This window comes from Nicotiana tabacum, chromosome 8, assembly GCF_000715075.1.
Source record: "Nicotiana tabacum cultivar K326 chromosome 8, ASM71507v2, whole genome shotgun sequence".
NCBI classification, from domain to species: Eukaryota; Viridiplantae; Streptophyta; class Magnoliopsida; order Solanales; family Solanaceae; genus Nicotiana; species Nicotiana tabacum.
The window spans coordinates 186,245,781-186,258,183 of record NC_134087.1 but is presented as its reverse complement, the minus strand read 5'-3'; the positions used below and the strand labels follow the sequence as shown (position 1 = coordinate 186,258,183).

General features: G+C 35.2%; 1 protein-coding gene across 1 annotated transcript; it reads right to left on the bottom strand.

Annotated features, from left to right (window-relative positions):
- Positions 1 to 4,015: 4,015 nt before the first annotated feature.
- LOC107812396 (DNA-directed RNA polymerase II subunit RPB2-like) lies at positions 4,016 to 11,521 on the bottom strand. Its single transcript, XM_016637488.2, has 25 exons — positions 10,996 to 11,521; positions 10,185 to 10,406; positions 9,814 to 10,101; positions 9,517 to 9,714; positions 9,360 to 9,424; positions 9,192 to 9,278; positions 8,990 to 9,110; positions 8,866 to 8,910; positions 8,639 to 8,776; positions 8,468 to 8,540; positions 8,307 to 8,383; positions 8,112 to 8,219; positions 7,917 to 8,033; positions 7,634 to 7,789; positions 7,455 to 7,559; positions 7,126 to 7,251; positions 6,896 to 6,973; positions 6,686 to 6,781; positions 6,482 to 6,597; positions 6,331 to 6,400; positions 6,106 to 6,159; positions 5,871 to 6,014; positions 5,378 to 5,677; positions 4,686 to 5,108; positions 4,016 to 4,580 (listed from the first exon to the last, which is right to left on the bottom strand). Exons 1-25 carry the CDS (start codon positions 11,284 to 11,286, stop codon positions 4,467 to 4,469), a joined length of 3,612 nt encoding a protein of 1,203 aa, XP_016492974.2. The 5' UTR covers positions 11,287 to 11,521; the 3' UTR covers positions 4,016 to 4,466.
- Between the last annotated feature and the right edge of the window lie 882 nt (positions 11,522 to 12,403).

Sequence of the window (12,403 nt, the reverse complement as noted above, 5' to 3'; positions counted from 1 at the left end):
AGGTAATCAAACTTTATTGTCTTAAAAAGATTTTCATTTAGTGTAGTTTTAAATTTGATCATATTAACTCTTTTAGATAATAAATGGTATCAACCAAAGTGGATAGAGTGAGTAATTGATAATAGGGATGTCAATGGTTCGTCGGTTATTTTATAATATTTCCATTCCAAATTTTCGGTTATTCTATTATGCATAACCAAAATTAGACTTTTCGAAACCGTCTCAATCATGTCAGTTTTTCTTCGGTATTGGTACGGTTCGATAAATATTCGGTATTTTTTTTAAATGTTGTGTAAAAATCACTAGTAGAAGTAGAATGTAATAACATATGTACTTTTATTGGATTTAGCAAAACTCTCTCGACATTTTTATTGTTTTAAAAGGTGATAAATTAAGAAAATATAAAGGATGGCTAGAGTATAGATCCATCAACTATTCTACATCAGCATAAAAGAAACTAAACAAACACACAAAAAAAAAAATAAGTCGCACGAGTGGAAAGATATTAACCAAGTTGGGTCTCAAGAATAAAGTCTATAGAAATTAAATATTCAAAAAGATAAATCTAAATCATACGAAAGGAAACATATTCAATACATTGTAGTTTGCTACTCATAATCGCTACAATACCTTGTATTTTGCTAGTGAATATGCTGGAAATAATTTAGTTTCAATAGGAATAGCATAATAGGTTTGAGAATTAGGATTTTAAGATTAATTACTTGTTGGCTTGTAACTATTTCATAATTCCATGGCCCTAGAAAAAATTTAATGCTTTATTATTTTTAAACTTAATATATAAATATATTTTCACATTGTAAATTTATTCGGTACGGTTCTGTATTTTTTCGGTTTATTTTCATAAAATAAAAAATCTATCCTAATTATCGGTTCGGTTATAGATTTATATTAAAAAATACGATTTTATTAAAAGAAACCTAAAAATCGATTCGATACGGTACGGTACCCCTAGTTGATAATACGCGTGAAGCATTATAAATTACGAAGACTTTCCTAAAATTTCTTTTGTATCATTAATCTTCTTTGAGGTACTATTAAGAAACAAGTGAGTTAATCAGTAATTCTTTATTTTTTGATAATGAGGTTATTTTCAAGTGATAAAATTTGTTTAATATTCCATAAGTATCTTTGGTGGGCTTAATTAGACAAACATCTCCAGGTGCTTTTTCCGTTACATAACTGTGTGAAATTGTTGAAATTTTCTTTAGAACATGAGAATGGAAACAAAATCATCTTTCTTGTACTTAAATTTTAAGCATTGGAATTAAAAAAAACGCACTTTACTGCATAAATCCATATTCAACCTTTTTTTACCTTTAAAAATTGACAATATGGATACTCTGTCCTGCATACAATAGTGTGCTTTTCTATATACATGAGTGATAGGACGTCTAGCTCATCTCAATTTTATTATAATAGGAAGAGATGTGCAAATCATGGTATCTGTTGTAGTTTTTGAATATTTTATTTTTAGTTAAATTAGCTTCGTTTAATACTAACTAAATCTGATAAGAGTGAGTAATTGATAGATAATAATAAGAGCATGTTGGACATTACAAGTTATGCTCGAGATACAATATACAATATACAGATACATTATAACTTGGCCGTTGCAAGTTAAGCAGGCCTTAAATGTATTTTTTAGTTTAATTTATTACGACTCTTTGGATTCAATAATCGCAAATCTTCCACAACTACACACAGAATAACTCACAATTTCTTTGACACATTTGGTCTCTTTTTTTCTAGTAAAATCAGAATTTAATTTTCATTGGAAGTGCAATCAACTGTTCATGAACTAGAACTTCTTTAATTAAAAAAACAATCTCAAAATTTTAAGAGACTTATTAGAATTTTATAACTTCTTTAATTAAACCAGTTCCAGAATTTTAAGAGACTTATTAGAATTTAGAGCTTCTTTAATTAAATTAAGCACAGAATTTTAATAGACATATACCTATATATACCCCCTTTTTAGTCTGTCTTAGTTAACTACTACTCAATTTGTTCATTACATTGGCCTAAATTTTGAGAAAGGATAGAAGCAAAAATGCCATCAGGTGCAAAGAAGAGGAGAGCTGCTAGAAGGAAACAACAAGAAGAGGCTCAGGCAAAACAAACTTATGGTACTTTTTTGTTCTTAAAAAGTTTCATTCTCTATCTTTTCAAAGAATTTTATCTCTCTGCACTGAAAGTGTAAAATATTTAGAATCATTTCACATATTAGGTAATTAGACGTAAATTTCTTGGTAAATAGCAATTGCTGATCTTGTAAAAATGGTAAACTAAAATGCTATCACCGGTCAAAATTCACTGATAGTGTAACTTATATCCCTTCCTAAGTTCTAGGTTGTGTGATTCCTTTTGCTGATTGTTGTTTTACTCATGCAGATTTTACCACAGTTTCTATTGTCAAACTGAGTATACCAATCGAAAAGTTGACTAAAGGTGCTGTTTTGCATGCAACAGCTTCTGTTGACAAGGAATTGGAACAATCCAATCAGTCCATTGGAGAAGTTTCTGGTGAAACTAAGGTTGCAACTGTAGATGATAATACTATAGAAGAAAATGAAGTTCCCTTGTTGAATATCATATCCAATGAGGACAATGTAGTGTCAAATGATGTAGCAGTTGTGTCCCAAAATGCTGACTGTATTACTGTAAGCAAAGAGTCTGGTGAAAATTTGAAAGAAACTGAATCTTTGGGAGTGGTGTGTGTTGATACTAAGGAAACAGAAATGAGAGGTTCTCTATTAGTTCCTGGTGTGTCCAATGATAGTAAGGAAATAGAGCTATTGACTGGGGAACCTGAAGACATAGTTGAGAAGGTTGATGATTCATTGTCTTATGCCATGTCACCTGAAGAAATGTGGGAGAAGTATAATGCTGTATTGTCTGAAACAGACACTACTATATTGGACTATGATAAAAACCGAGGATTTTTTCTTCGAGAGGCTGAGTTACCAGTCTTTGTAGCCCAGCCAACATCAAATGAAGATGTTAAAGAAATTCCTCCTAATTCTGTAGAAAATACTGTCTGCTCTTCTGGTGAGATAGTGTTTGACTCCAAGGAAACACAGGCTGTGTCCACAATCACAGTCTCTCCAGCTACAGAGAATCAAGCTCACTTTGCTTCTCCTGTGGTACATTTAACTGAACTTTTTTGTTTTTTCCATTTTAGTAATATTTTTCGATATTGTTAAGACCTTATGCTAGCTTCTTCATTTGTTCACTGAGCTGAATAATTTTGTCGATTTAATTTTTGGTTTATTTTGCAGCCTTGTAACCCTGAATGCACCGCTATAAAAGAGACTTTGGTAAATTTGATGGCAAGGGTGGGGGAGTTTGAGAGTTCAATTCATACCTTTAAAGAAGATCTGCAGAAGATCCTGGATAAGCTGAATGCTAATTCATTTTGAGCTGGATCTTGATCAAGATGTTTCTATCTCTCGGTTCTAAATAGAAATCAGTCTTTACTTGACAAGGCTGCTTAATAGCTTATTTTGCTGCTTTATCTTATTGTTATCCTGTTGTTTCTACATTTAGTAATGCATTGAGTTTCCTTATGGTCTGATTATCATAATGATTCAACAATATTAAAATATTGTATCCTTCTCATTTTCTCAATCTCCTGCGTAAGTGCTGTTGTACATATTCCCTACACCTATCCGTATATAACTAGGATATGACAGAATGCTGTTCAAAAGTTGTTCTTGCAGATTTCTGAGTGAGAATAAGTGTATAATATCTCCCTTAGAGGTGTATAATATAACAAATCAAAAATAATAATGTAAGACACTGTTAGAATGTCAATAAGAATATGTTAACATAGTGAGGACACTATTTGGGTTCTTAAGAACGACAGTAACATTTAAAAAATAAAGCAAAAGTCTAGAGCTGATCAAACTTTAGTGTCTAAAAAAGATTCTACTTGATGACATCTAATATCAACAAAAATAGAATATTTAGTTTAATAATCTACTTTAATGTTTATTAAATTAACAATCAAAAATACCAATGGCTCAGTGAGAGGGCATAGAATGTGGGACTCGGTTAAGGTAGATCATTTATTGGTAGCAATGATTGGGAGATTAGGCATAGAATGCATCAGGATGGGAAGGAACGTTTATTATTATTTTGTTTATGTGGAACTTGGAATGTTAACAATCAAAACTGATTTGTGCAAGTCCTCAGAAAATCTCCCTGCTAACCTGAACATACTTGTACTACTTGCAAGCTCATTCTGTAAGGTCACTTCGTTAAAGTCAAAGGTTCAACCAGTTGACTTCCGCTTTGACATAGAAGCACAAGCTATTGGAAAACAGTAAGGAAAGAGTTCATTCATATTTGCACTGTAATCTTGCAATTTCTGATATCCAGAAAACTCGTTAGGAAGTCCAGTAGATAGACTTATGACCAAGTGTGCAGAAAAAGGGGAGTTGCCGTCAGGATGCTTTCTTTCCGCTGGATGGTTTCGGTTCCTTTGTAAGCATTCTTGGTGCGATTGCCATTGACATGAGCTCTTGAATCAGAAGCTTGCAGGCATAAGGGATATACACCTACACATTTCAGGCAACAAAGGTCTTTAACAAATTGGGTACTATATGAGTGTTGTGTGTACATATTTGGAGAGCTGAACAAAGGTAGCAAGAGGAGGATTGTACCTGAACATTATCAGTTTTATTCCTGCAAGATCTGCACTCAAATGACATCTTTTTTAGATTAGCAATTGCAATTAAACCACATTGCTGGCATACATGAACTCTGTAAGCATCGCTTTGATCAAACAGCCTCTCTTTGAGGAAATGTGCAGCCCCATGAGCGATCATACAGTCACGCTCCATCTCCCCAAATCGTAGGCCTCCATCCCGAGATCTTCCTTCAGCAGGCTGTCTAGTGAGAATCTGCACAGGACCACGACCACGAGAATGGATCTTATCATCCACCATGTGCTTCAGCCTCTGGTAATAAATTGGCCCCAAGAATATCATTGCGGTCAATACACGGCCTGTATGACCATTATACATTCTCTCAAAACCACGCATCTGATAACCACACCTGTGCAGAGCTTTGCTGATATTATCCACCTGAAAGTATTAAATGGTTAGTTCATTTTTGTAATCTGTCTCTGTGAAGGCATCATCAATCATATTCAATAATAAGTCCTAATCCCTTATTTTTATTAGATAAACCAGTAGTTCATGATCCTCCTGGCACATTCTTTCATCTCTAAATATAGTACTAACTCAAAAACAGTTTTTCTCTCATTATTATATAAATCTGAAAATGTGTATTGCTTCAATTGCATTTACAATTACAAAGTCTTTATTTTCCAAAAGTGACTTCCTGAACTTACAGTAACATCAGTAAAAGGGGTAGCATCTCCTTCCTTTCCCATGTGAGCAGCAACCTTCCCCATAATACACTCGACTAGCTGACCAATTGTCATACGAGAAGGAATGGCATGTGGATTCACGATGATATCTGGGGTGATGCCTTCAATGTTCCATGGCATGTCTTCTTGTGTATAAGTCATTCCTATTGTTCCTTTTTGTCCATGCCTGCTGCTGAATTTATCTCCAATTTGTGGAATTCTGACAGACCTCATTCTTATTTTGACAAATCTCAGTCCATCTGCATTTGTTGTCAAAAGAACCTACGTAAAGAAAGGAAACAACTGATTAACTAGATAGTTAACAAATGATTAAAACTGATAAATAAAGGCAAACAAGAAATATGGAGAAAACCATCACAATTATTTAAAAAAAAATTCATTCTGAAGAGTTTCCCCTTAATAGGGAAAGGACTAGGAAAACTGAAGCATAATTAAATGTATAGGGATTAGGGACCTGATCCACAATTCCAGTTTCACTATGCCGTAGACTTGTACTGTGGTCTTTTCGTGTGTATCTTGCTGGTTGTCCCTGAGCATCATCTTGAGAAATTGGTGTGGTCTTTCCAATTATAACATCATCACCAGAAACTCTTGTTCCCTAGCATCAGCAAAAAATTATCAGAGATCAAAATTTTAAGCACATCTCAACGAAGCAGAATGATGAATTGGTGTTTGCTAGTAATACTAACAGGAGGCGCAAATCCATCATCATCTAATTTATCATAGGATCCATGTCGCATTCCCTGCAAGAATTTATAACCATAATCCAACATTATACAAGTAGAAAATAGATTTACTCTTTTAAAAAGCACAACTATCATTTATACTATTTCCTTTCTTTCTTCATTTGTCCAAATGTCTTTTAGAAAGCGGGATGGAGTCTGGAGGAAGATAGTGACCAATAGAAAACCAACCATGGTATTTTCTCTATCAGGACGCCCGAAATCCTCTTTAACAAGCGTTCCCATCTTTTTCTCTTCATCTCTATTGAGGGAAAACGGAGACAGGAGCTTGATCAGCGAAAGAAACAGCAGATTATATGAAGTAAAAAATAGACTTGCATACCTATATGAACGAAAAAATAGAGAGCGGAAGAAGCCACGGTCAATTGAAGATTGATTCATGATGACAGAGTCTTCTTGGTTATAGCCAGAATAGCAGGAAATGGCAACAATGGCATTCTTTTGCAAATCCAACAGGAAAAGTTATGATCACTATAAAGCAAAAAAGTTAAGAATGAAGGCAAGCAATAAGCTGGTGCTTAATTACAATGCCAGCAGGAAGCTGCCTGAAATGCAAATGCTCCATAGCACGTGTAGTAACAAGAGGCTTCTGCGGATAATACAGTACATAGGCCAATGTATCCTGTATGTAGCATAAGCGAGCAATTATCAAGAATCAGAAAAACTATAAAACACTTGGAAGTGATGAACTGAAGAATAGAGGAAAGCTTGCAGCAGTAGATAGAAAGTATCTCACCATCCGAAATTGGTAATTGGTGACATAAATCCCCATTGCTTGTTTTCCCATAGCTGATTGGTATGTGTTACGAGGGGACTGCATCATATTGAAATTATAGACAATATAGCAGAAGATAAGGAAGGGGTTTAAGAAAGGAAAAAGGATGCTAGTTGATAAGACATCTAGATATTATGGGGAAAGAGTCTTGAAACATCTATCAAACAAATACCATAAAACATAAGATTCACCTGGTTATGGTCAGGAAATGGTATGATAGAAGCGCATACTCCCAATATCAAAGATGGATGGATTTCACAGTGCGTGTAGGTTTCAGAATAAGCCTCTTCTGGGTTCAGCCTTGAATTTGTAAGATCCTAAAAGGTTAACCAGGAAAATCGCTTTATAGAAATTTCAAGTCTAAGACCACTAAATTTTACTTCTGATTGAATAAGAAGCACTTGAAAGTCAAGAAATGGATGATTATGCTTCAAAAGAAGCAGGCCAGCAGCAACATTTCTTGGTCATCATTAGGAAGTAATACATTGTAAAGCAACATCTACAGCTCATGACTTCTTACATTTATGGTCATTGCAATCATTGTAGTCTCTTCTTCCTCTGTATCAACATACTCAATAAATCCTTTTGCCACAAGATCATGCCAGCCAGAATCTTCAGATGACTCCTGAGATCAGCAGAAGCTAGGTCAATGGGACTGAGGGATTATAGAATGATTCAATCTTGCTAAATAGTACATACCCTCATCTGCAATGCGATAATATCCTTCTTCTTTATTATTAACTTCTTTTTCTCCACAATGAATAACGGCCTACTACAGCGTCCATAATCTGTATATAGCCGCAGTTCCTTTAAATTTATATTGCGGACAACTCCAACTTCAGTATTAACGTCAACCTAATGAGAACAAGAGTTTAAATAATCATAAGTCAATATCTAAAACTTGCAGGAACAATCATCACTCAAGTGTATGATTGTCAACAAACTACATAAAAAAGAGAAGAAAATAATGTGGTAGCAAAACCTGTCTCCTCAGCTGTCTCAGTGTCCTAACCAATAGATCTGGATTACGATGAATGCCAACCCAACAACCATTTACAAAAATCTTGGTAGATTGGGGAATAACCGCGGGAGATATTTCCTAAAGTTAAAGAATGTCATAAACTTGTGACAAATTTAGAACTTTGAGATCCATGAGCATCTTCCAGTAATTGCATACCTCAAAATTTTCTGTACTCCACTCCTCTAAAAACTCCAAAATTGGATTTGCTGCTGATCCTACTGTTATGTACACCATTAGTGCAAGGTTCTTTACCAGCCCACATGCCTGACATATCACCAGCAGACATAATTTTGCATCATATTCTCATAATCATTCGACTCAATCAATAAATGAGATCATGTAACATGTTACTTGTCCTTCAGGCGTTTCTGCTGGACACATCATTCCCCAGTGAGAATTGTGGAGTTGCCTAGGTTTTGCCAGTTTACCTGGTTACCAAGTATAAGAGATTGGTGACAAAGAAACCACCGAAAGAACAAATGAAGTCAATTCTAAGAGCAAGAGAAAATTACCCTCGCGCCCTATTGGTGAGTTCAATCTACGCAAGTGAGAAAGAGTAGATGCAAATGTCAAACGATTCAAAACCTGTCTAAGCATATGCATATAAAAGTGAACCAACAGAAAAAGATGAAAAAGAAAAAAGTCTATACAAGTGATGTTAATATGATCAGAGAAAAGCTCACCTGTGAAACTCCTGCCCTTGTACCAGCTGCATTTGCTTGTCCCCAGTTCCCAGTAGCAAGAGAATACTTAAGTCCACTTGTAATTGTTTTTGCTTTAATCGCAAATTGCAAATTCACATCCTTTCCACTGTCAACACACTGACTTGCCCACAAAAGTAATTGCTTAATTTTTCAGAAGCTTCATATATGCAAATAGATAGGGCATGAAAAGAAACCAAGATATTGACCTTTTGAACATAGGATCTCACATCCCTGGTTAGCTTTCTGAATAGCTGCATAAATATCAAGATTTATTACTACTAGGAATTGTCCTCAGCTTCTCCAACCAAAATATTTCAACAAATTGCAGACCATTCGGAATAAGCCACCAAGTAAAGGGCCAGCAAGATCCAGTCTTTTATTTCCATAATGATCCCTATCATCTTCAGGCCTCCGTCCTAGTACACAGAGTAAAAGCCGATGGATGATGTAGCTGGTAAAAAATGAAGGCAACTCTCTGTTAGCGATTATTTAACCATATTCATAAATTCCAAATTCAGGTTCACAGGCTCACCCGAAATAGTAGGCCTTCTTAGTTTCACAATACTCCCTAGTACCAACATGTGGAAGCATCTCCCTTTGGAGGATCTCTTTTGCATACCTGCAAAATGCAGATAACAAGTACTACTAAGCAATAGAGAAACAAAAAAACACCAAAACTGACTATCAAGAAGTTCCCAACTTAATTCTCCTTTCTCTTGTGAAACCAACAGTAGATCCTCTTTTGCCAATATAGTCAAGTGCAACCTACCAAAATTTGTCAGAGGAAATTTTTATGTTAGAACAGATTATATCTTAACAGAAGATTCCATCAGAAGTCCAATGAACTAAAACAATACCTGCTGGTTTTGAATCACAAAAGCCTCTTCCAAGGAAGGGTGGAGTAATTCCATCATTTGTGTGTCAGCAAAATCATAACAGATATGTGCCAATATATCCTTGTCTGCGACAAATCCTAATGCCCTGAAGACAACTATAATTGGAATTTCAGTCCGTATGTATGGAAGAGTGGCATGAATATATTGCCCAGAGGCCCCCTGTCACAAAGCAGAGAAAACTTCCTTAAGACCTAAAGCAAATTGAACTATTGAAAAAAGCACATAACTATTCTTTAAAAGACTTAATTCTGTTACAACCTTAGCACTGGACCTAGAAAGCATCCTAACAAACATGCTGCTAGGCGCCTTGTTTTGGCCCTCAGCTATAGACCGAACTTCTGCTACATATGCATACTTGTTTGGCTGTCTTTTCTTGAATACATAAACGTGATTACTGCTCATTTTTTCCTGTGCAATCAGAACTTTTTCACTCCCATTGACTATGAAATATCCACCTTGATCATAAGGACACTCTCCCAACTCAGTTAAGTCTTTCTCTGATAGGTTATACAAGCTGCAGTAGCTCGATCGAAGCATTATTGGAACCTGAAAATGATACTCAGCAGGCAGTTAAAAAACCCAAAATCAAAATACTAATACTATAAGTTGATGGATCCACATTTTGTTACCTTTCCAATGAAAACTTTGGTAAATTCCTGATTCTCAGTGACTTCTTCATAGTCATGACCTTTCTTTATTACTTCCTTCTTCACATCAACATATAGAGGGGAGGAGTATGTTAAGTTCCTTAACCTTGCAGCCTTTGGAAACAAAGTATTAGTCTCTCCATCAGATTCTGTCATCATAGGTCTACTCAAGTATATCTGAGTAAACTTGATCTTATAGATTGTCTGCAGAATAAGAACCAAAAACAATTTAATTCATTTTAACAGCAAATAGTAATAAGTCATTACAGCCATTGGTGCCAAACAAGATCATGCACATGCTCAAATTAATTAAGCCTAATGACTAATAAGGAAAGCAAAGTTCTGTATAGGCAATATCAACTAGTTGAGATTAAGGCTAATCATTATTGGAACACTTACATTAAGTCCCATATTTGACATAGAGTATTTTAAAATTGATAGATATTACTATATGATAGTGCAATAATAGGTGTAAGGTTCAGAGCATCTCTATTGATGAGCTCAAATGGAGCTAAAAATTCATATAACCAACCACAACTAGCTCGAAATTAAAGTGCACGTTGTTATTGATGCATATATCCCCAAAAATAACGCAACCTAAATGATAAGTGCCAATGTTGACGTTGAATTTCAGTTGTTTATGACTGGCTGATATTGTTAAAATAACAAACTACTTAATCAATTTGATGAAGTTTTAGTTCTTTACTTCGTTTACAGTCCAAAAACAAATTCAAAACAGAATTTCTACGAAATATTGAAAAAACAGCAAGCAAATCTCGGAATTAAATTAAACCTCAACGAAATCAGGTTGACGACTAGGATTATGCTGAGATTCAGGACGGATCTCAATATTAGCAGTTTCATCAACAATTTCTTGCATTGTATTCTGTATAAACTCGTCGAACGAGTCCAATTGTTGCCTTACGAGACCTTTCTCTTCAAAATATGCACTAATAACTGCCCATGCATCGTCCTGAGTTATTTCCTGCGCCTCATCGCCTTCAGCTTGTTCTTCTTCTTCATCAACTGCCATTAGTACTCTATCGTCAACATTTTCATCTACATATTCACTTTCTTCGTACATTTTTACTGAATTAAACCAAAAACCCTAGTTCACTTCCACTCTTTTCCTCACTTTTTTTGTGAAGTTCGTAGTATAAGAATAATCATTTGTTTCTAATCCTTATTTTTGGTTACACTATATATCTGTTTTATACTTTTGCTTTTCTGTTTAATAGTAGTAATTCTTATGATTTCTCCATTTTTCTTTGGCTGAGGTTTTGGAGAGAAAAATTTATATTTCCATGTTGATGTGAAGAAGATCAGTTTATAAGGTCAGCGAAATCGAAGGCTCAGTGCTATTGCTATGGAGGGGTACTGAATTTGTTGAGTTAGTTATATTATAGTGGAGTAACTTTTAGCTGAATTGCTGATTGGTCCCTCTTCATCTTCTTATTTAGTTCTTTTATTTGCATTTTAGTCCTTCTTTACTTTTGAGTATTATAACGGGAGAAATTCAAAAATAGCCAGATTTACAAGTGGTCATTCAAAAGTAGCCCAGTTTCAAAAGTAATCGAAATTTAGCCACTTTTTATGTAAAGATAAATCTGAACGAAAACACTGTTCAAAATCCGAAAAAATACTCCAGCACAATTGTCACGACCCGGATTTCCCATCCTCGGGAGTCGTGATGGCGCCTACTCGTGAAAGCTAGGCAATCCGCATAATATAGAATCACTAACTCTTTTATTTAGCCTTTTTAACAATTTAAATTAACATGCGATTAACAATGAAATATTAACGATAAATAAATACATGTGGAAGACTTAATCTGATAACTTAGCCAAAACCAATACGGCAATACCAACATACATCTCTACCCGGAATCCGGTGTCACAATATCACGGACCACCTACAAATATTACATACAAATATCTGGAAAGAAAGGTACAATGTGTCTCTAAAGTAGATAAAAATAGAATACATATAAAGATAGAAGAGAATGTCGGGCCTGCGGACGCCTGCAGGACTACCTCGGGATCTCTAACTGGACTGAAGGCAGCCACCCAAAGCTACGGTCCAAAAGTTGACGCTCCAGGATCTGCACATAGTGCAGAGTGTAGTATCAGCACAACCGACCCCATATACTGGTAAGTGTCTGGCCTAACCCCGGCGAAGTAGTGACGAGGCTAGGACCAGAC